This window comes from Camarhynchus parvulus, chromosome 20 (genome assembly GCF_901933205.1).
Source record: "Camarhynchus parvulus chromosome 20, STF_HiC, whole genome shotgun sequence".
NCBI classification, from domain to species: Eukaryota; Metazoa; Chordata; class Aves; order Passeriformes; family Thraupidae; genus Camarhynchus; species Camarhynchus parvulus.
In genome coordinates this window covers 6,180,309-6,202,657 of record NC_044590.1, presented here as the reverse complement: position 1 = coordinate 6,202,657, position 22,349 = coordinate 6,180,309, and the positions used below count along the sequence as shown (strand labels likewise).

The 22,349-nt window shown below is 50.1% G+C and overlaps 1 protein-coding gene across 4 annotated transcripts in view; it reads left to right on the top strand.

Moving 5' to 3' along the window:
* The first annotated feature begins 9,844 nt into the window (after positions 1–9,844).
* Positions 9,845–22,349, top strand: part of MYT1 (myelin transcription factor 1) — a 64,312-nt gene continuing 51,807 nt past the window's right edge. The window contains exon 1 of one of the 4 annotated variants that reach the window (XM_030963096.1): positions 9,845–10,056. In XM_030963096.1, the coding sequence (XP_030818956.1) occupies positions 10,032–10,056 (25 nt within the window). In that variant the 5' untranslated portion in view covers positions 9,845–10,031. Of the gene's footprint in view, positions 10,057–13,852; positions 13,922–14,373; positions 14,414–14,482; positions 15,002–22,349 lie in introns of those variants that run through there. The other 3 variants (XM_030963098.1, XM_030963099.1, XM_030963097.1) reach the window with 3 other exon arrangements.

Below are 22,349 nucleotides of genomic sequence, written 5' to 3'. Positions count from 1 at the left end.
CCAGAGCGTGGCAGATGGCCAGGAAGCCAGCACAGCACTGCTGGGGTGGGATGTGATGGATGCCTGCAAGGACAGGCACCTCCACCCGGCCCCAGGGAGAGGGCAAGGAGGCAGAATGGAATTATGTGGCCTGGAAATTGGAGGTTTCCCCCCATCCATTGAGTCCTGGGGTATTTCACCTGTTGCTCAGGTGAGGAAGTTGTGGTGCACACCCAGAAGGATCAAGGTGCCCGGTGTCCCCTGCTGGAGGCTGGAATGCTCTGGTCACATCACTTGGCACAGGTATAACCTTTAAGTGTTCACTAACTCAAGGTGTCAAGTCATTGATTAGGAATGCAGACTCAGCAGACCCTGGGTGATAGATGGCCTGTGACATATTAACTTACACAGAAAGCCTCTACTGCTTGGAAATCTTTTTAGAGTGATAAATTGGAGGATCTACCACAAAATCCATAATAATGTGTTTTTCTCTGTAGCGCAGTTAGAAATGATAAGGTACCAAATGTTATCAGAGATGAAAAAGCTTCAAAGTATTTGCAGAGGTATTTTAATTTATTAAATCTACAGAACAGTTAAAAAATTAATAAAAATGGTTTTGCTGCAAATTTCGCAGCTTTGTCTTTTCCTGGACTGGCCTATGCCTTAAAAAGACCTGAACCTAATCAGGCCTCTGAGGTCTCGTCCTGGGCAAAGATTTGGAAAACAAACAAAAAACCCTCAAGAGGACACAACTTCAGCTCCTGTTTAGCTCTTATTTAGAAGAAACATTATTTCCTTTAAAGGAATTTTGAACCTTTGTATCTCCTCATGTAAATCCTTGTCAGAAATGTTCCAGGAATTGATGTTCACAGCAACACTCAGTGTCTACTCCAGATAAAAGGAAATGCAGATTTCTTCACAGAGAGCCTGGTGCTGCCAACTCCAACTGATGCTCTGTGAGAGCTTGGCCTGGAGTCACCAGCCAGCCTAGACCTTTGCCTTAAGCACATGCATTCAATTATTTAACAAGGAAAATGGGCTCCTGTAACTAATAAAATATCTGATTTAGCCCCTTAATCCCACACTAACATCTTTAAACCACTGCCAACACAGGTGAGACCTCTGGGAGAGGAAAGCTAAATATTGCTCCCTGCCTCGTGGCTTGCTTTCAATCCTACATTTCATTCCATCTCTGTTGTTCAGAATTAATGTTGCAAGGAGAGTGGCAGAGAGCTTTTCTAGGAAAGCATGGCAAACACCCAGCTCCAGCAGGAACCAGGCTACCACTGTGCAGATCTGCTGGAACAAGAGGAATTCATCCTGGATGGCAAAGGCTGGGCTGGTCTCTTTTTGCTTTTCTATTTTGTTTTTTGAATGCTCAGCTTTTAGAATTATGAGAAAACCAGCTCATGGGTCAAAGCTCTCAGAGCCAATATTTCTGCCTTATTTTTCAGGTTTTAAGAGATGAAGCCCGGCAGGTGGGAAGGGAGAGATGGAACAGGGCAGTTTTTCATTCTTCCGTGAGTAAATTCTTGGTTGCAATCTCTCCAGCTCCCTGACGTAAGGAGCCAGCAGAGCCCAAACCTTCCCTGCAGAGCTCTGTGCTTGGCTGGGCTGACACCACCAATGGATTTGGCCCTCCTGAGGCTCAGCTGGAGGCAGGGTGGCTTTCAAAGGGCTTGGGCTCTGTCCCAGCATATCACCCCACACTGATGGATCACTTTTATTGCAGACTCTGACAAGAGGTAGGAAATTATCATTAAAGATGCCCCTCAGAAAGGCTCTGAGCCATTTTCTGTCAGATTTACACTGTGTTGGGAGGAGGAAGGCAATGAGCTTCCCCCTTCACACCCTGTCCTGTGCAGCCCATGGAGCTGGTTGGGGTTAAAGGGATAACACAGAGGGGAAACTGTGCTGTGAACCAGGTCTGGGAGATCAGATTCCAGTGTTCTGCTTTTAGCCTGACACAGGTCAGCTCTCAGATTTGATCACATTAGCAAGAGTAAAATAAAAAAAAATGCAGAAAGTTTGACATTTTCTGATTAAAAAAAAAACATTTGGGTTGCTCACAGTGAAGAAGCATTGGGTTAAAAGCCCAGGAAAATTTGGGGCAGGCTGTAGCTATAAATGTAGCGAGCATCCTTGCCGGTATCTGTTCACACACAGCCTCGCTTTCTTGCGTATTTTCTATTTTTGTTTTCTTTAATGGGTTTCAGCCGTGATATTTTTAAGAGCGCTGTTCTGTGCATAGCAGCTGCCATTGCCACGCTCCCAGCCCCGTTGCCATGGCTGATACGCGGGGCTTGTGCCAGCGTTTTGTTGGTCAACAAGTCACTGTCAGCGCTGTTGGGCAGCGTGTTCCCATAGCTATCCGTGGAGAGAGGCATCCTCGGGTGATGGGATGCTCAACCTCCTTTTTAAAGGACTCAGCCTAAATGCACTGCAAGTCTGTAGTGCTTAATGGGACTATTTAGCACCCTAACAGCTGAACTCTTTCCAAATTAGCCTGAAAAGCAAGTGAGACAATTTTTAACACAGCGCTGGTGGAGCAGCTCGTTTGTGCTAATCAAAAGAGAGTGATCAGCTTGAAAATGTCCCCTCTTAATTTAATTCATGGACTTCAAAAATAAGTTTCTTCAGATGCAGGTGCCTTGAGAACATCCGTTTTTAACTCATTTGAAGTGGTGAATTCCTCTCACTGGACTTAATTAGGGACAGGTATTAAAACAAATTGGGCAAGAAGACCTTAGAAGAGAAGTGATTTTATTAGGAAGGAACTGTAGGGCGCTTTAATTAATGCCAGAACAGCTGTCCTCAAACTGTTTCTCTCTTATGAACAGATTATCCCAGCAAAGGCTGAGAGGCTGTGGAAAACAAGGAGCAAGTTCTGTTCAGAGATTCTGTCCCTGCCTGTGCCACAGTCACCAGAAATCACAGAGCATTTGTCTGGTCCTCCCTTGGATTGCAGCATTTCTCTGTTTTCTTACAGTATAGACTCATCCCAGTTTGTTTCTGAGCAAATTGCTTTTTTGTTCATGTTGCATATTCCCCAAACAGCCGTATTAGTGGTGGCAGCATGTCATTTTGATGGTGTTGTGACAGTGTGACGCCAAACTCGTATTAACATAACATTTCTTTTTAAATCTAGTCTGGAAACATATTGTTCTCCCTTGCCAGCGCTTCTCTGTTTCTCTCACCCCTTGCCATGGCTCTGGGTTGTCTTTTGCTTTAGCTCAGTTGTTGCAAAAGGGCCAAAACTCTGCATGTACAGGGGAATTCTACTGAGCATTCAGGTGATGGGACCAAGGGAAAAAAGAACAAGCCTGTTTGCCCAAAGATATCCGGAAGTCTCTCCTGCAGGAGATCTCCAAGCTCACATTTCTCTGGCTGGCATCCTCATTTCTCTTATGCTCCCCTTTGGTTTATTGAGATTTATTGAGTTTAGATTTATGAAGTTTAGGTTTCAATGTCTCCCATTGCTTCCATGGAGTTATTTTTATTTCTTTGGTATTTCCTTCTACATCCTCAGTTAAAAGGTGGACTCTGACATCCCCAAATGGTGAAATCAGTCTTAAATTCAGAGAACTGCGCCAGGAGCTGGCAGAGAGCCCCAAGAATGGAAGCTCAGCCTCCCTGTGGGACTGAACCAGCAAAATTTGGTGGAATTTTCCCCTAAGAAACGCTCCTCACTTCCCCAAAGGGGTGGGGATGCTGTGCTCCAGGATTGCTGGCTGCAGGATTTTCCTGGCTCTCAGCCCATTAGTGATGAAGGGAGGATGGGATATGACATGGAAAATGTCCCTGACAGTCACTGATGGGTGTAAACACCTTCTCTGCTCTGCAGGCACCATCCCCATCACCCTGCACCTCCGCACCCCACAGCTCCCCCTGCCCCCTGTCCCAGCCCCTTCCTCAGAGCAAACCTTTGCTCAGGTTTGATTTTTACCTGTTTGTTTTCCCACCCCTCCCTCTGCTCCTTGACCTGACAAGTGCTCCTTTTAGCAGGGTATTAATTATCACTGCAGTGCTGGGGCTGGTAATTATCCCTCCCTTGTGCTTTCTGGGCTTCCCAGCACGGGTGGTGGCGAGGACAGGGTGAAACAGCTCAGCTGGCAAAGGGGCTCAGGGTGTGTGTCTCAGAGCTGGGGTAATTTTCCTGTGCCTGAGAGCAGGGAATGAGACCAGGAAGAAGAGGAAAAGGAGAAAATTGTGTCTTTATAGTCAATGGAGAATGGAAGAGCTCAGCCTGCAGCCTTTAACCAGGCTACTTTCTCCCCAGTGGCTCCCAGAGTTCACAATGGAGGAGAAAAATAGGAATAACTTTAGACTGTCCACCAGGAGAGGGAGAAGCCCAGGAAAGCTGTGAGGATGATGATGCTTGCCAGTGCTGAGCTACTCCCTTGTAACAAGATGCATGAGGAAAAAATCAGAATAAAGTTCTTGAGAGGGGTCAGAAGGAGAAGATTTCAAGGATGTGGGTACACCTCTTGGTGTGGGCAACTGCAGCAAGTTTTGTTTTATGGGGGATCACTCATGTTTCCTCACAGGGCTTCATGTGGGCAGAGCAGGCATTTGTTCTCTCTCTGTTATGAATTACTCTGCTTGTGCCTGGTTTACTCATTTAGGACCTTGCATTTCTCTGAACATTTTAAATGAAAAACTCCATGTTTAACTCTGCCCCCTCACACCAGCACAGTAATTCTGTTACACTTTGCTGCATTTTGGTGTCAAAATTACCCAGCTAGGGCTGATGCTCTGAAATGTTCCTCATTCCAGTGCTGCCCTGGCCAAAGGGACCTGCTCTGGGAGGTGAAGGCCATGCTGAGCCCAGGGAGGAGGCACCATGTGGGATGGCAGAGCCAGAGAGCATCGAGGCAGGAGCCCGGCTGCCTTCCAAGGCAGAGAGCCACTGCCACTGCCAGAAATGCAACAGCTCTCTGACACCAACAGAGTGAAAAAAAAATCAAAGAAAATACTCCTCTCTGGCCAAAACTGTGAATTTTTCTTCGGCAAAATGACAACACTGTGCTAGTGAAAATTGCCTTTCCTTGCAGCAGGGAGGGGAAAGGGAGATAAAAATGAAATAAGCTGTGCTTTCCTCCCCTTTGTGTCTTTTTTTGCAAACCTATAAGGATTCTTTCTGTGTTTCCTCCCCACCACAGTTTCCTGCAACAGTAAGAAGTTTTAACACAATTTATTACAATTTATTGAGGACTTGTCTAGTAATTTAGGGGTCTCAAGCAAATCACAGCCCCAGCCTGTAAAGCACAGCTAATAGGTGTAGTAAGAGGCAGGATGTGCTCTGAGCACCTTTTATTTGAAACAGAGAAGCCAAGTGTTGGAGGGAAAATGGATGAAGACCCTTTCCCACAGCCACCCCCTCAAAAATCAGTGCCAGGAGTAGAAATGAAATTCACATCTCCCTCTGTGGGAAAACCTGTGCAGTGGGGGACTTTTCCCCCAATATTATGGATTAATTGCAGCAGTGGAACTGGGATACTGAAGTCCTAAGCAAGAAACCAGCAACCTGCCCTGGCTATTTCTCTGTCCCATGCTCGACTTTGGGACAAATGGCACATGGGAGGCTTGAGGCCATGCACTGACCCTCTTGTTCGCTGTCAACAACATTCCCACATGCAGTGTCTTGGAGGTTGTGGGACCAAACTCTGCAGCTTTTCCCTATAGTGGTGCAGAGCACAGGAGGTTCTTGACTCCCTGGAGGACATTTATCCCACAGAGATGCCCTGAGCAGGTAAATCCCCACCCGATCCAGGCTGGACACCTTGTCCCTGGGGAATTAGGCAGAGTTGTTTGCCTATCATTAATAGGAGCAGACAAAAACACCAGGGTGGTGATCAGCCCTTGGCTGCCAAGACAGAGTTATCCTGGGACATTTAACCCTCCAACACATAAACCTGGGAAATTTAACCCTCAAACACATAAACCTTTGCAGCAAGGGAGCTCTGAGCCTCATCTCTGACACCCTGCAGCCAGCCTGGCTTTTGGCCTTGGGGCTGAGGAAGATGATTCCTTAGCCTTCCCTTAGATTCCTTAAATTTTTGGCTTTGGGGCTAAGGAAGATTCTTGGCACTGAGCTCTGCCTGAGCTCTCTGTGTAACTTTGGTCAGATCACCTTGAGGAGGATGGAGGAAGGTTCAGTGCAGCAGCTCCTGAGGGTGGGCAGCCCCAGCTCTCCATGTGCTTGAAGGAATGGAGCAGGTGGGCACCAAACCAGAGCTGCTGAGAGTTCCAGTATGGCTTCATCGTCGTCGTTGTCCTCCTCCTCCTCCTCCTCCTCCTCCTCCTCCTCCTCCTGCTTTGGGGCAGCCATGGATAACAGGCAGTCTGCTTTGGCTGCCTCTTTTTTGGCTGCTCTGTCTCCAGCTCAGCAAAGAGATTCCAAATACGATCCAGAATCACCACGTGCCTCAATTTCCCCATCTGTTAAGCAGGGACAAGCCTTGATTCCAGCCTTGGGCTGTCAGTGTTGCACTGCCTTGCAGAACCTGACAGAAAAGAGAGGGGGATCAGCACCCTGGAACTGAGCAATGCCCCTGGTTTGGCATCCCCCTTCCACGGTGGCTCTGCTGATTTTGGGAATGTGCTCATCCTTCCTTCATGCCAGATAAGGAACTGGCTCAGGGAACTGCATCCATCCTGCATCTCGTGTGAAGGCAGATTGTTCACGGGCGGAGGAAATCTCCTGGAGAGTGAACCTTGTCAGCAAAAATGCAAATATTTAGAGACAAAGTGTTCATTACAGCAGAACTTGATTTCAGGGTCAACCCTTTTTGCAGCAAATTGTTAGCCAGCTAAAATGTTTATTGTCACCACACTCTGGCAGTTTTGACAGTACCTATCAAGTTGAGCTTGACAATATCTGCATACGGCTTCTCCAGCTTTCCCTCACGCAGCCATGAAAGGGATTTAAGACAGAATAAAACAGCCAACAGATAATTGGAGCTATACCCTCCTTTGTGGAAAAGCCGGGGTTGCCATTGGCCGGGGGAGATATTTAGGCTGTTGGTGAGATGGTGCCGGGGTACATAGAGAAATATCTTGGTGATTTTATTTATTTCAGATGCAAAACTGCACACATGAAACAATAACCCCCTCCCAGTCTGGCAGTGCATCAACAGAAATCAGACTACAAAGGGACAGTATTTCCTTTGGTCTTTTTCTGTGTGAGCCACATGGCTTCCCAGGCCCCTCAGCAGGGAGCCACCCAGATATTAGTGGAGTTTCTGCGATTCTTCTCCATTCCCATTTGTGTTCTCCTCTGCTCCCCTTAATGCCTGCACAGGACTAAGGCCAGTGGCACCTGGGAAGAGGATCACACTGCTGGCAAGCTCACACCTCACAGGGATGAGCTCCCATCTCTGCACTGTGCTCCAAGACTGGGGGATGGATGGGGCCAACTCTGCCTTGCTGCTGAACTGGGGAAAGGAGATGCAGCTGCAGGAATTTTGGGAAAAAAGAACCAGAGTGAGATGCTGATGAAAATACCTAGGAGTGGATGAGGCAGCTGCAGCCACAAGGCCTCTAATAAAATTTTGGGGCTTGCTCTGCTAGACAAAAGACAGCAGCTTTGCAGACTCTTTATCCTGCTTTTTGCTCCTCCGTGCCTTTACCTTTTCCCCCAGCTAATGCTCAGGGAAGGTGAGGCAGTCTGGAGCCACTGTGAAGGGGTTTTGTTTCCTTGCTTGCTGGAGCTCAGTGAAGGCTGTTTCATCTCGACAGGCTGCTCCCAACACCCCTTAATTTGAGAACTCCTGCATGCAGGAAGCAATGGAGTTGAGTGACCTTGCTGAATCCCGGCCGCTGCAGCTGCTGGAGAACAGGGGAGGAAAAGAAAAGAGGGGAGGAGGAAGAGGCACTTTGCTGTCTCCCATTAAAGCCCCAAGAGGCTGAAGATGAGAGAGCGGAAGTTTCAAATTGCCAGAACATAATTCTGAAAGTCATTTTCCAAGCGCAGAGCTCTCCGCAATGTCACCTCTCATCTTCCAAGGTGGGTATTGAAGGGACAATAAAGCACAGAATATTCTGCAAAGGCAGAGCTGCTAATTCAAAGAGGGAAGAGGTGCCAGTCCCCAAACGGGCTGTGTCACACCCCTTTCTGCTGGAGAGCTGTGCAGTCAGATGGAGCTGTACAAGGGGCCAGTCCAGCTCCTTTCCCAAACCATATCCAGCCTGATGCAGGACCCAGCTGCCTCACCCAGGCCCTGTTAAGAGTGAGGATATCTCCCTATTCAACAGTTAGGTTTTTAATTTGACTCAAACCCCTGACTTTCAATCCAATGGCAATGATAATGATTATTGTGATCGTTATTTTTCTCAGCCCTCCCTGAGACCAGCAGAAGACCATGATGGATGTGTAGAAGAAAAGGTGCACTTTGATATTCACAGCCCCCATCAAAGTTGTCCCTGCCTGCTCTCTCTTCCAGCCCTCTGCCTGCAAAGAAATTGGAATTAAGGAGTTAGATGTATTCAACAAAGAATTTGGCCTGGGGTCTTGCCTCAAAGAGTGAATTCTCCTCTTTTTCTGCACACTTTGTCAACCTTTATTCCAACTGCATCCCCCACTATGTTGATAAAAAAAAAATCCGAATATGCAGGCATGTCCTGCTGATATGAATTGCTTTCAAATCTCCCTCAGTTAACATCAGCTTTGTCCCATCTTCCTTATTACTGGTGCCAACTGTCCCTCCAAGCTCAGGGCTTTTCCCCTTTCCCAAATTACTGGAGCTGAGACTGGGCCAGGTTTGTTCTCTTTTTGTAAATGCACTTATTTGTCCATCCAGGTGAAGGTGCTGAGTTTTTACACTGACAATCAATTTTCACCAGGAAATCCCTTCTCTCTCTCATTTTCAGAAATGACACTTTTCCTTCCCTTCAGGCCAGGGCTGATCCACGGAAAGAGCTGGCTTTGTTTTAACCTCAGGTGGTGAGCTGGGAGCAGGGGGTCCACAACCTAGAGACAGCACTTTGCCCTCTAAGCCAATGGGATATCAAAGTTCAGTGCTATCCCTGGCTAGCTGTTTTATATTATTATTATTATTATTATTATTATTATTATTATTATTATTTTTTTTTTTTTTTCCTGGTAACTATTTCCCTGCTTTTCCATCTGGGAGGCCAATCAGAGTATTGCTTGCTGGCCTGTATCCAGTTTTCTCCAGCTGGGATCAGTTCAGTCCAATGTTGCCATCTGTCCTTTGAGGCAGGGGGACATCCTCTTCCATTCTGGATCTCTCCCAGAACCAGCTCCCCCTTTCCCTTCCCCAGTATACCCTGGACTCGACCAAAGTGTCCAACAAGCTCTATGTGACCATGAACAGATTTGTGAATTTATAAATTGACTTGGGCATGTGAGAGTCCAGTGACTGATGGCTCTGCAGAGCCCTGTGGGTTGTCCTCAGGGCAGTGGCCTCTGTCTCTGTCCACTGGGTCAACTGGGAGCTCAGGTGTGCACAGGGTGCCCAGAGGAGCTGTGGCTGCCCCTGGATCCCTGGAAGTGCTCAAGGTCAGGTTGGATGTGACTTGGAGCAACCTGGTCTGTGGAAGGTGTCCCTGCCTGTGGCAGGGGGTTGGAATGAGATTATCTTTAATATCCCTTCCAACCCAAACCATTCCATGGCTGGGTTCTCTGGGGATGCTTCTCCTGGGGTTGTGCGCCTGCCCCGCCACCCCCCTGCGCTGGGATGTCACTGTCACTGCTGTCCCCTAATTACGGGCAGGAGGGATGCGCGGAGCCCCCGCCCGCGGGGAGGACGGGTCCCTTTGCCCTGCTTCCCCCGCAGCCAGCCCGGAGGGAGCGGAGCCGGGAGGCGCCGGGAGAGCCGGGAGGGGGGCGCGCATCCCCGGCCCGGGGGGAGCGGATTGGCCGCCGAGTGCGCTGCGAGGATTTTGCGGCGCGGCCCCATTGGCCGCCGCCGCCCATAAGTTTTTGCTCCGGACGGGAACTTTTGCCAGGGATGATGGAGTAACCCCGGGCGGCTCCGCGCCCGCTGCCCCCGCCACCCGGGCCCGGCAGCCACCGCCACCCGGCAAGGATGAAGCTCTGCGGGACTTTCCTCGGTTCGTAGCCGTTCGCCGGCGGATGCGGGGGGGCGGTGGGAGTGTAGGGAGGATAGTCCTTAGTGTGTCTCCCTCGTCTCTCCTCTAAAACTCTTGAGTTTCGCAATTCTGCCGAAGTCACGCCTTGGCAAAGGGGCTCGGTGGCCGAGGGTGGGGGAATACGGACCCTCAAACTACCCTGCTGGACAGTTTGCTTTATAGTATGTTCCTTGTTTTATTGTATTTTCCCCTCGTTAGGCGGTAGAAAGAGGCTCCCGAGGACATTTCGGGGCGCAGGGCTCCCGGGTTTGCCTTTCTCGAGCGAGGTGCCGGTGTCACCCTCGCCCCTCCCCGCTCCGGGCTCAGCTGCGAGGGGCTCCAGGTGCGGGGGGTGCGCGGCCCCCGGTGCTGCTGCCCCGGGGCACCCCCGGGGCTTTGTCCCCGCTGCTGCGGGCTTCACCTAATTGCAAAGGACGAGGAGCGCAGGGGAGGGGGACGAGGAGAAAATCCTATTTTCTGCAGCTTCTGGTCGCAGTTTTGCTGGGCGAGGGGGTGGTGGCTGGTTTGGTTTGGCTTTATGGGCTTTTTCCACCCCTCTTACACAGTGTTGGATAATAAAGGGGTGAGGGCGATGTTATTAAATAAAAAGTTAGTTCGTGCCCGTTCAGCTGGGTGTGTGTTTCGGCGCCTGCATTAGCCGAGGCACAAAGGAGGAAGTTTTGGGATAATGCGAGGTGCCTTTTGCAAAAGATGGTGATTGCTCCAATTATTGTCCTTCAGGGAGAAAAGAGCTCTAGATTTGGCTTAGACAAAGGCATTGCCTCTTCGGGAAGGACCCGCCCAAATCGGAGCGAAGGGGAGCGCTGGAGAGCGAGCAAAGGGTTATTAAAAGTTTTTTTGTGCCTGTGCATGTTGTTCCATCTGCCAGGGGCCTGTAGTGGGCAGGTTTCTTCGCAACCCTTCAGCTGTTCCATATACAATATTAATGCTGGCCATTTCTATTCGGCATACAACAGCACTAATTGTAGTCTGAGGCATTAAGGCAGCCAGCCCATCTGCATAGAAGCTTTCAGAAAGAAACAAGGAAAAAAAAAATCTTTCACCCCCAGCTGGTAACCGGAGAAGTTGGTGCCAATTACAAATGCGTAAAGTTTGAGATCTAATTTTCTTTGAAACAGACTCAAAGAAGCCCATGGAACACAGTGCCGTGGGTCTATGGCTGTGTTTACACAAGCAAATGGAGTTTTATTTTAAATAATTTCGAACTTGAAGAGCTTGATCTGAAAACACGAGGGGGAAAAAATGGCATGGAGAGCAGGGGAGGGGCGTGAAGGGAATTTGCTTTTAAAAATCCTCTCTGGGTTCGGCTCTGCAGGCAGCCTGCAGGCAGGGACTCTCGGAGCCCCCGTCTTAAACCCCCTGAAGATGAAAAAACATGAACTTCTATTTTAGACCTCTTTGCTGCACGGCTCCCTTTAGGGAAGCCACGGCTCTTTGAGACCTGGGAACACACGATGATTATCTCCTCCCTGAACACAGCTGTGGAATGACTCTGGAGAGGTTTAGGGAGTGCGCGTGGGAGAAACAGTATTTTAGAAGGGCTGAAAAATGCTTTAAAAGGTCGAAACTGCGCGGGAGGGAGCGGGCGGAGCTGTCCGTGGTGCTGACCCGCCGCCGCCCGGAGCCCACGCGTGGCCTTCGCCTTCCCCCGCGGGCTCCGCCAGCGTGGGCTGTGGGGCTTTTGGCCCAAGCCGGAGATTTTCTGGCGGTAGGAAGGGATTTGGGGGCTGCGAGATGGGAATTCCTGCCGCTGCTAAAGTTGGTAGCAGTGAGAAACTCCGGGAGAGGCGCCGCTCCTTTGCAGCATTTTGGGAGGAGAGCAGAGGGAAAGTCTGGCGAGTTTGGGAACAAAGAAAAGCCAAACACCCTCTGGCAGCCCAGAGCTCAGCCGGATGCTATCAGAGCTGTCAGCTGCCTTAGGGCTCGTAGGTGCGTCGCGTGTTAATAAATGCAACAGCAGCAGTAATAAAATCCCTCTCTTAACGCTCGGGGAGGCACATGTGTGTGCTCATATCCATGCAGGCTGCGTGTGCTCCAATTTATGGAGGAGCAAACGCAAGTAAACACACTTCCCTGCTGCCTCCCGGCCCAATCTATTGTGCTTTTGTTTCTCAAGTTTTAGCATTAGGGCTCTAAATGAAGCAGCGGTGGAGAGGAGCAGGCAGCATTGTGAGCGGAGGGGAGCCGAGTCCACCCAGCCCTCCCTTTGATTCTATCGCGGGTGCAGAACAATGGAGATGCAGTGTAGCACCAGGCCTGCTGCCTGCAGATAAGAGTTTAATAGAATTTCTGAATGCCAAAGGTTTAGGATGTAAAATATCCCTGTCTTCGTGGTGTGTCCAAAGGAGATAGAAAACAGCTTTTCAGGAGTACTCTCTGCTGAATATCTCCTTTATGTTAATGGTTTAGGAGCACACCAGGCTGGCAAGCCAAGGAAATGGGCATCCTAACAACCTCCAAAGCGGCCTCAACTGTTTAAAATTAGTATTTCTGCCGCCCTCTCATCAATAAAATTCCTGAGATGGGGAAACCGAATCCTTCCTTCCTGCCGTGTGCCCTGCAATGGCCTGTGAGCGACACGGAGCTGCCGGCAGTACCCACCCAAGATAAATTTGCCAGGTTTTGGGCAGTCTGAGAGGCTTTTCCCACTCCTTCCTGCACAGAACCCATTCAGGATGGGGGTGAGCAGGAGAGGAGCCCGGGGCCCCTGCAGCTCTGGAGCTGGAGTTTCCCACAGGAGAGTGCATCCTCAGCAGGATTCAGCTTTCCCTGCCAGGCTCTGCCTCAGCTCTCTGAGGACTCCTGGGGTTTCTGTCCATTTGTGAGCTCCCGCATCTTTTTGGAAATCTTTATTAAGATGACAGGGAAGTCTTAATTGCCTCGGCGATGCTGGGCACGGCACGAGGGTGCAGAGGAAAGCGTTGGGTAGAAAAGTGTCGCTCCCCCTCTCCTCTCCCAGCCCGTGGGGCTGCAGCCTGGCTGTGTTTTCCCTCGCTATTTCCGAAAAGTTGCGATCCAAGTGCTAATGCTCCCGTCTGGCAGCGGCAGGGATGGGATGTGCTAATGCCCTTCCTGCCGCTCTGTGCCGGGGGCTCTCTCCAGAGCCTCCCTCCCTCTCTCCAGCTCGGCGGGGACTTTCTCCTCCCGGGGTGGCCGGACCGCCGCGAAACAAGCATTTTCAAGGAAAGGGGATGCTAACTTCTGGAAAGTATGGCTCTTTCTGGGAGGAAAAGATGCATAGTGCAAAATCCTGCATTTTTATCACTTAAAACAACCCCTAAACGGTTTTAGTTACCGTTTTCTTTTAGGACTTTTCCTTATGTTGTTGTTCCCATCCCTACATCTATAATGTAAAATGTAAACCACCTTCCCCGGGATGAGAAGTTGACTACTGGGAACGCATTGTATATTTTTTTAATTGTCTTTTTTTTTTTTTCTTTTTTTTTTTTTTTTGCTTTTAAGGGGAGGCAAAAAAAAAATTAAAATATTTATACACCTTTTAACCACCGGCTTTTGAATATGTATATCAGCTAATATGCAATACTTCCAGGTTCATAGAGGCGATAAATTTCCCGGTCTGTTCTTTATGGTGATAGGTCATCTTCCTAACCACCAATAAATATTGTAAAGTACTTTCGCTGGAGCTGTGCTAACCCAGGGCATCTGTCACTCGCTGCTTGCTGCTATTAGGAATTATTGGGCCGTACCACGCGCCGGGATGTGCGGGGGGGACACGGAACGGCGCTCGTCGCGCTCGCCGTCCTTTTGTGTTGCTGCTGTCAGAGGAGCCCCGAGCCTCGTGCATATTAATTATGAATCAGCTCGGGTAAAATCATTCACCTTCTGCTGGGTCTCGGGGAGGGGGGAGCGCCAGGAGAGAGGGGCCGGCGGGGCCGGGAGAGCCCCAACTCTCGGTGCACTCAAGGCAGCCGCTCCATCTCTCTCGCTCGCTCTCTTTGATGCTATACTGTAAATTTATTTCACCTCAGAGAGTAAACAGATATATTGCAACCCCAAGGGTTCATGGGTAGTGTATTTACAAAGGGAAGGCGCAGCAAGCCCCCTCTGTGCCATTTCCATTAATGAGAGCGGTCATTAAGTAAATGAGACATTGCCTTTAGCAGGCTTAAGAGTTCACACACTAAGGAGTATCAGATATTTAATTGAAACCAACAACCCGTCTTACACGCGTGTTACTGGTGTAGGGAAGTGGGCTGCCCTCCAAGAACTCTCCCCCCACAACCTCCCCCATGCAAATTTCATGATTGGTTTCCGTGATGTCATTTTGTAAAGGGGCAGACAATAGCTGTGGGGAAAGGTAAGTCAATATTATGTTCTTTCGCTGACAAAGGCAGATAATGCTGGCTTTTTTTTTTTTTTTTTTTTTGGCTTTCTTTTTTTTCCCCTCTTCTTTTTTTTTTTTTTCCCTCCCCTCCCCTCCCTTGGATTGAGACAGAGGGGAAAGGCTTTCGGAGCACACAGTTGATGTAAACAGACGCAGGCGTTTCGCCTTTACAGCACGAAGGCTGGGTTGTTGTTTTGAAAATTGCACTGGAGAACCGAGGGGATTTTTATGATGATCATCATGCTCCTAGGTCCATCTTTGCTCGCTCTCTCTCTCGCCGGCTGCGAGACGCTAGTGGACATGTTATGCTTCTGACTGAAAAGAGGTTGGATAAGATGAGAAAGGAGGAGATTTATTAAAAAAAAAAAAAAAAGGCACAACGTCGCATTCAACCGGGAAACTTTCTGAATATTTCTGGAAGAGGATGCTTGCCGGGTTTGTGAACCGCGGGATCGGTGGATGTTTATCCGGAGGGAGGTGTTAGCAGAAGACGCTCCCGGGCGGGCGCCGGGAGGAGTTTGCGCCGGCGGCGGCGGCCCCGCGGCCGCGGAGCTCTCGGAGGTGCTGATCCGGGCGGGACCGGGGCTCCACGCGTCCCTCACCGCGCTCCCCTCATCCCAGGCCCTTCCTGCCAAAACTCAGCCCGAGTCCGCAGCTCCGCACTCCTGGGCAGCTCCGCGGGCCCCTCGCCCGGGGACACGGGTGCGCAGGGAGGGCTGGGGGCTGCTCCCTCCTGCCACCGCCAGACTTTTCTTTTTCTCCTTTTATTTTCCCCTTTCCCCCTTCTTCTTTCCGATTATTGCCTACTTTAGAGCTCTCTATTTATAGCAGCGAGGCACAAGGGAAGTGTGCCATGTTTGTGGATTTCTCTCTATACATTGACCAAGACAGAAATCTGCGTGTTCTTATTTTTAGCTTGCTCGGAAGAGGCTTTGCTTGGCTAATCTCTTTATCAATTTTAGCAAAGTTTGTTGTTGTGGTTGTTCCGTGGGTTATTTGCAGAGGGAGTGAGGGGCAGGGGAGTGCTGCCCGAGGATGTGCTTGCGCTGCCATCCCCCCCGGCCACTCGGGCTGAGTTTGAGTTTGGGGTCCGGGTAGGACGGACCCTCCTGGTGGAGGCGGCCCCAAAGGGGGTCGGCACCCTCGGAGGCACAAAGGGGAGCTCGTGGGCATCAGCGCTCTCGGAGCAGGAGCCCTGGGCCATGCCAGGCTCCCCGGAGCTGGGCAGGGCAAGGGGGCAGGTTGCCCCCCTCGATCCGGCCGGGCAGCCGCTCTCCTCCCGCTATTGTTGAGCCCCCTGGCTTCGAGCAGCCGCTGAAAACAAGTGCGAAAAGCCCCGGCTAAACCCTCGCCATCGCCCTGCCGCTACTTTTAGTTATTCTTTTTTTCTTTCTTCCCCTTTCCCTCTCTCTCGTTGGCTCATCTGCTGTTATTATCAGCCTTTTCCATATGGCCACTTTAATTAATGGCAGACAAAAGGGAGTTTGCGGGGGGGGGTGGGGAGGAGGAATCTAGGAATTAGAGTTTATAGTTGGTTTGTCTCTCTCTGATGCTGTCATAGAAACCAGAAGCAAAGATGCCGCCTTTCCACTTCTTTGTATGATCCTGTTTATTGTTCCCGAGCGGCGCAGATTGGAGCAGGCGCGTGTTGCAAAGCACAAACCAGCGCCGGCTGCTACCGCCGGGAAACCCGGGCACAACTTGTCCCCTTCGGCTCTTTCAAACCTGCCTGCCCTCCCCCCTTCTCTCCCCTCCTTCACCTGCCTCGGGAAAACCAAGGCGAACTTCGTTTTCCTTTTTTCCCCCTCTCTCTTTATGTTTTTCCTTGTTTTCCTTTTCCATTTTCTTTTTGTGATTCTTTTTTTTTTTTCCTCCAAGTGATGTGGTGGGTCTCTGGGATCCTCACCGCACAAAGAGTAGGAAAACTCTGGAAAGTTGGGATTTTCCCTTCCCAGAAAGCAGTCGGGAGCTGTCCCCTGTGTCCCGCTGGAGCTGGGGTCCGGAGCGGCGGGCCCGGCTCTGTCCCGGGTGCTGTCACCGAGCTGTCCCGGCTCCCCCGGGCCGGGTGGCCGCGCTCGGGGCTGGCGATGTCCCGGGGGTGTCCGGTCGGGGAGGGGTCTGGGCTGGCAGCGCCGCTTGCTCCCCATGAGGAGCGGGCATCCCTTTGCCCCGCAGGGTCACCGCTGTCCCGGGCAGCTCTCGGGGACTCGGGGGGCAGCGGGGACACCTCGAGCTGTTGGAGAGACAGAAATTCCTCCCGCTGGGAGTGCTGGGGCTTGGCCCGGCTGGAGGGGTGTCCCGCTGCGGGATGGTGCTTAAGGTCACTGCCAAGGGTGGCCTTGGTGACTTTGGGACCGGGGTGCTCCCTCCCCTTTTGGCAAGTCCTGGGCTGGAAGTGGGCGAGAATCCCCTTTCCTGAAGATCCCAAAATTCCTTCATTCTCCCACCACCTCCACTCCTTGTCTGTCTGATCTCCTCGGTCCCTTTGCCCCCAGGAACGTGTCCCCGAGGCAGGGGGGACACCAAGCAGGGGGACAGCAGCCGGGGGCAGCTGCCAGCCCTGCATTTCCCGGTTCTTGCTTTGGAGTGGCTGGGAGAGAAGGGGGGCACAGGGACCTTCTGGCCTGTGACTGCCCCGCGGGGCCGGACTGTCCCCAGCAGCCCGGAGTGACAAACTGGGGGCTGGGGTGCGCAGGGACAGGGGAAGCCCCCCCGGTTCCGCGCCTCCCCCGCCCCGTCCCGCAGAGCCCCGGGAGCCGGAGCAGTTCCCGGCAGTCAGATGATGATGAGGATGATGATGATGATGAGGGCAGGGCTGACTTCGCAAGACGTAGCTCGGCGTCAGAGCAGCTGCCATTTTAGCAGACGGTACTAAACCCCCCCTCCACCCACCCGGAAGGCACGGCTTTGGGGTGCTGCCTCCAAACTTGGCTTCTGGATGGGACAGGCTGTTCTTGTTGGGCTTTGGGGGAGCAGTGCACCCTAAGTCAGCAACACTCTCAGGAGAGGCTGAATGACACAGCTTTAGAGCTCAGGAAATAGAAACTCTTTCCCCTTCCTGAAATCCCATGGCAGTTTTGCATCAGGGCTTGAGGAGGACAGGTGATATTACACTCCTGAACCCCCAAAATCAGTCTGTAAAGTGATCTCTCTCTGCCTGCCCGGCGAGGGGCAGAGCCCTCATTTGCAGCCTCGGGGGGCTGATTTTGCCGAGGATGCTGCTGTCCCAAATCAAGGGTTGGGGGCACCGGGACCCTCTGCCCCCCGAGAGCAGAGCGTGGCAGGGGAAGGGGAGGATTTACAGTAAAGGCTGGAGCCAGGGCTGGGCTGGGCTTCCCAGAAGAACGAAATGAGGCGTGTGAAGGGGAGGGAGCGGCGGGGAAGCATCGCCTCACCACGGGGAAGTCAGATGTGGAACTTTAGCGGCAAAGTGGGGTACAGGACCCACTCTTTCCTTTGCTTTGTGAGTTTGTAAATGGAAGGGCTTATTTTTCCTGCTGTAAACTGAGTTGTTAGAGCCCTTTCCTTAAAGATAAAGTGCATCTCCTCACTTTATAGCTGTTCCTCTTTCTCATAGAGGGGAGCTGAGCATGGAGGATCCACAGTTCAGGCTTCCAGAGCTGTGTTACTGTGCCACTGTGTGTTACTCTTCTTTCCCCAACAAATCCCTTTTGGGGTATTTATTGTGCAGATGCTGTTTGCTCGCTGGCTGTGTGGACAAGGAGGGAGGCTGAGGTGGCCCACACTCTGGGTTTATTTGGCTTTACTGTCCTGCAGCAGCTATGAAAGGTTTATCAGCCTGGGGTTAACTGCTACACACTCCCAGGTATTTCTGGAGTTTTGGCAGGGTGGAAATTGCTGTCAAGAAAATTTTCCCACCATTTTCTCTGCCTTTCCCTTCTTTCTCCCGTGTTTTACTGGTTTCTACAAAGAATAATTCCACCCATGTTCCCATGCTGATCTTCCTGGGTGTGTGGTGCAGAGGCCACTGGTGTCTCTGACACCCTTGAGGTGGGATTGTATGAAACTTCTCATTTTAAAATACTTTTTATCACTTCTGAGGCTGTTTACCTTTGCAAACTAGAAGTTTGATCTATAGCCCAGGCCTTAAAAAGGAGAATCATGGTGTGAGTAGAGAAGTGGAGAGAGAAGTTTCTGGAGTGGAGAAAGGCCCCAAATACTTTGTTCCTAGAATGAAATGAAATTATGTGAGAGTTTCTTTCCTGGAATCTGGGACTCAGGTCTTGAGCAATGGCAGAGAGCAGGGCTGGGACATCCCTTCTGCTCCCTTCAGAGCTGCGAGGGAAATCTGTCCCCTCCCACTCCCCACAAATATTTTCACCAAGGAGAAAAGGGCTTTGTGGGTTTATATTTGGAGTCTCCCCTCTTGGCAGGTTAATCTGTCAAAGGGGATTTCTGGAAGCGCAGTTTGCCCTTGCAGAGCTCAGGAGCTGCTTCTCTGGGAGCAGCTGGGAGGTGCCTTTGCCCTTTGGGATGAGGCTGATATGCAGAAGGTGAAGAGCAGTTTCCAAGCATCTCCTCCCCATGCAGGTGCCCTGGCAGCAGCAGCACAGGAGGGCACCCCCTGGCTGCCCTGAGCTGCTTTCCCACAGCATCTTGCCTGGAAGGGAGGTTGTTTCTGATTTGGGAATAGCTGAAGTTGGGCACTGAGGTGAGGACATCTCAGGGGTATAAACATGTATTGAGCAATTGTGTTTAAAGTCTGTAAACATTAAAAATCACCAGAGTGGAGCAGATCCTCAAAAACTTTAAACACTGTGGATTTTCTGAGGAGTGTTTCACAGAAGGCACAAGTTGGAGTTTTAAGGAAAAATGGCAAATACACACCCCAAAATGAGTGGTTTTCTATTGCTGAGGTTATTCATCCCTGCAATGCTCCTGTGACCCTTGCTGTGGGTTTGTAGGACTGGCTGGGGAGGCAGAGGAGATTTCTGGGCTGCAGAGGTGCAGACAAACACGCTGACCACTTTCTATGAAGTGTTGGTCTCTTGAAGCAGCAGTTTGCCCTTTGAGAGGCTGCATTTTGAACAGTTCTGGCTGCTTTTTAATGCCATGCATCCCTCCCTGCCACAGCAGCCTTTGGGGAGGCAGTGCCTGTAGGAAACTGGTCCAGCAGTGCCCTGCATGGACCCAGCAGTGGGAGCTGTGGCTGCTTTTGGGCAGACCCAAGGGGGAAAAGGCAGATGTGGCTTTTTAGGGACAGGATATGGGCTGGGGCTCCATCCCACTGCCCTGCTCCTCTTCTGCTCCCATTGGAGCATCCTGTGTGCCCATTGCCACACACACATTCATGTGTGACTGATGCCAGGCGTGTTTTGTAGCAGCAAGGAAATGAATTCACTGGGAAAGTTTGCCCGGGGAAGCTTGGTCTGGTGTGGAAGGATGTCAGGAAAGGGAAATAGGCAATTCCCAGGCATAGTTTGGTTGAGAAAAAAGTGACTGGGATCGCCTTGTTCTGCCAGTTGAGCTGTTCCCAGCAAATGTCAGTCTTAGAGCAGAATAGTGAAGTGCTGTGTTCTGCAATCCTCTGATTTTCAGTTTGGTTTGGTTTAGGAAAAAAAAAAGGAAATAAAAATTCACCTAAATTAAAATACTTTTGATCTTTGTCTTTCATTGAACTTTTTGCTTCAGAGAGAATAGATTAATAAACACTTTCAAATGGAAAAACATAGTTTGGAAAGGTTCCCCTTTCATCTTTAACACAGAGCTTTAATGCTAACCGGAGTTTGAGTAGGCTGTTCCCCCATTCCTTTTCCCTTGCTTTTTTTTTTTAATCTTAACAACAATAACTTTGCTTTTATTGTGATCATGCTGGCCTTTACTGGTCACTTTTTATTCTTTCCTTTTTTATTTTGAAGTCAGCATGTTAAAAAGAAAAAAAAATCGCAATGTTATTTTAATCAGACCAAATGAAAGAGCAAATCAGAGTGAGAATTTTAATCTGCCCCAAGCAAAACTGCCTTGTACATCTGTCATGTTGGGATTAGTGGAACTCTTTAAAGAAGCGGCAGACTTTTTAAACAAAGTATTAAACATTTGTGACCTGATTTCCATTCTTACAATATTCTCATTAATAAGAGTGCAGGCTGAAAAGACATCTGTTAGGTCCTATTTGTTTTAAGAATATTAAAGGCTAATAAGAATATTGGAGAATGGCGGGGGGCGGGGGGAGTCCAAGTGTAATATTTGGAGCCAAATCTCAGATCTGCGGTTTTCCAAAGTGATTTTGGGTCTAACTTGGTGCAGGGCAGAGGGAAACACAAATCTTGGACTTTGGATGCTGTGTGTTGTTGTCTGTGATCCATTTAGGCTGATGGTGCTTGTGTGAGCCTTCCCTTTGGGCTGGGAGCCTTGCCTGGGGCTCCATCCCTGTTCAGGGAGTGGAGAAGGGGATCTCTGCCTTTCCAAGATAAAATCTAGGCTGAAATGGTGCAGAAGCAGAGATACAGTCTTAAATTGTACACAAACAAAGCTAGCATGTGTGTGTCACCTGCACTCACCCAGTGCTGCTTTGGACTACCAGGAAGCAGAGTGGAGAGGGAATGAAAATGTCCTTCATGGGCTTGCTGCCTGTTTTTTGCTGAATGGAAAGGCAGTTAAAGTAAATGGCCTGCCTTGGACCCCTAAGGAAAAAATAAAGCCAGGCATGTGTCGGGTAAAGCACTCACTGAAAGAAGCCTTCAGTATTAACGTGCATGTATGGTTTAAGAGAAGGTTGCTGTCGACTGCAATCTTTGCATCTTGTTTATGCTTGCTGGGTAAAATATTAACTAAAGCATCTGAACATAAAGTTCTGGTGTGAAAGAATATCAGCAGGGGAGAGCCATATGGTGCCAGGCTGCTAACAAAATACCAAACGCTGGAGATTCCTTTTTGCAGAAGCCTGAAAACTCTCGTTCCCATCCATAATACATGAGTTCACGCCTTTGATTACTCCAAACATTAGTCCAAGTGGTGCAGGAGTCTCTTTGGAGCTTACACAACTTAGGGCACGCTGTGCTCTTCCCCCCTCTTCCTTTACATAAAAGAAATCGATGTTGAGCTGTTAAGATACAAATATCCAATATGCTGTAAGACAATATGTTTCTGAAACTGCTGCGTAAGCTGCCTTCCCTCTAATTAAATATAAACTGCAGCGGAGACTCGCCTTTCTTCGTTCCTCTGCTTGAAATTGTTTGGCAAGCATGTGGCTCTCCCTAGGACAGCATCTGCAAGGGAGGCTGGTGCCAGTTTTAGGGAAGCCTCTTGCTCCTTGTGGGTGCAATCAGAACCTCTCTGATCGATGCTGGGGGCTGTAATTGTCTCTCTGAGCAGCAGCTGCCAGACTCGTTTATCTGAGCCCTCTCTGCAAGCCCAGGGTCGGGTGTATTCAGCACCAAAGGGTTCAAACCCAGCATTAGGAGGATTCCCTTGGTGAATATTATTATAAGGTACAAGGGATGGCTCAGGGCAGCTTTCATGCACACAGTACTTAAAAAACTAGTTATTGCTGGCAAAATCTATAGGTGACAGTCTGAAGACTTTTGAAAATCTTCTCTCTTTTAAACAATCCATGGAGACCAACAATTTGACATTGAACAGCTTGTGCTTGTCGCTGGGCTCCCTGAGAGTGTCTGGTTAAGTTTGTGGTGAGCACCTGAACACCTACAGAGTGCAGAGAAAGCTCCCCAGCAGCTGCCTTTGGTTTTACCCACATTTCAGAGCTGGAGCCTTTCCCTGCTCCTGGTGTTTCTGCAGCCTGGGAGCTGCAGGTCTGGGGGCTGGAAGGCAGCGGTTCTCTGGCAACCGTGGGTCTAGAGCCAAAGCTTGCATTTGAGTCACCTGTTTCAGCTCTTGGACATCCAAACCCCCTGGAAGCACATCAGGTTTAGCACCTAAATGCAGAATT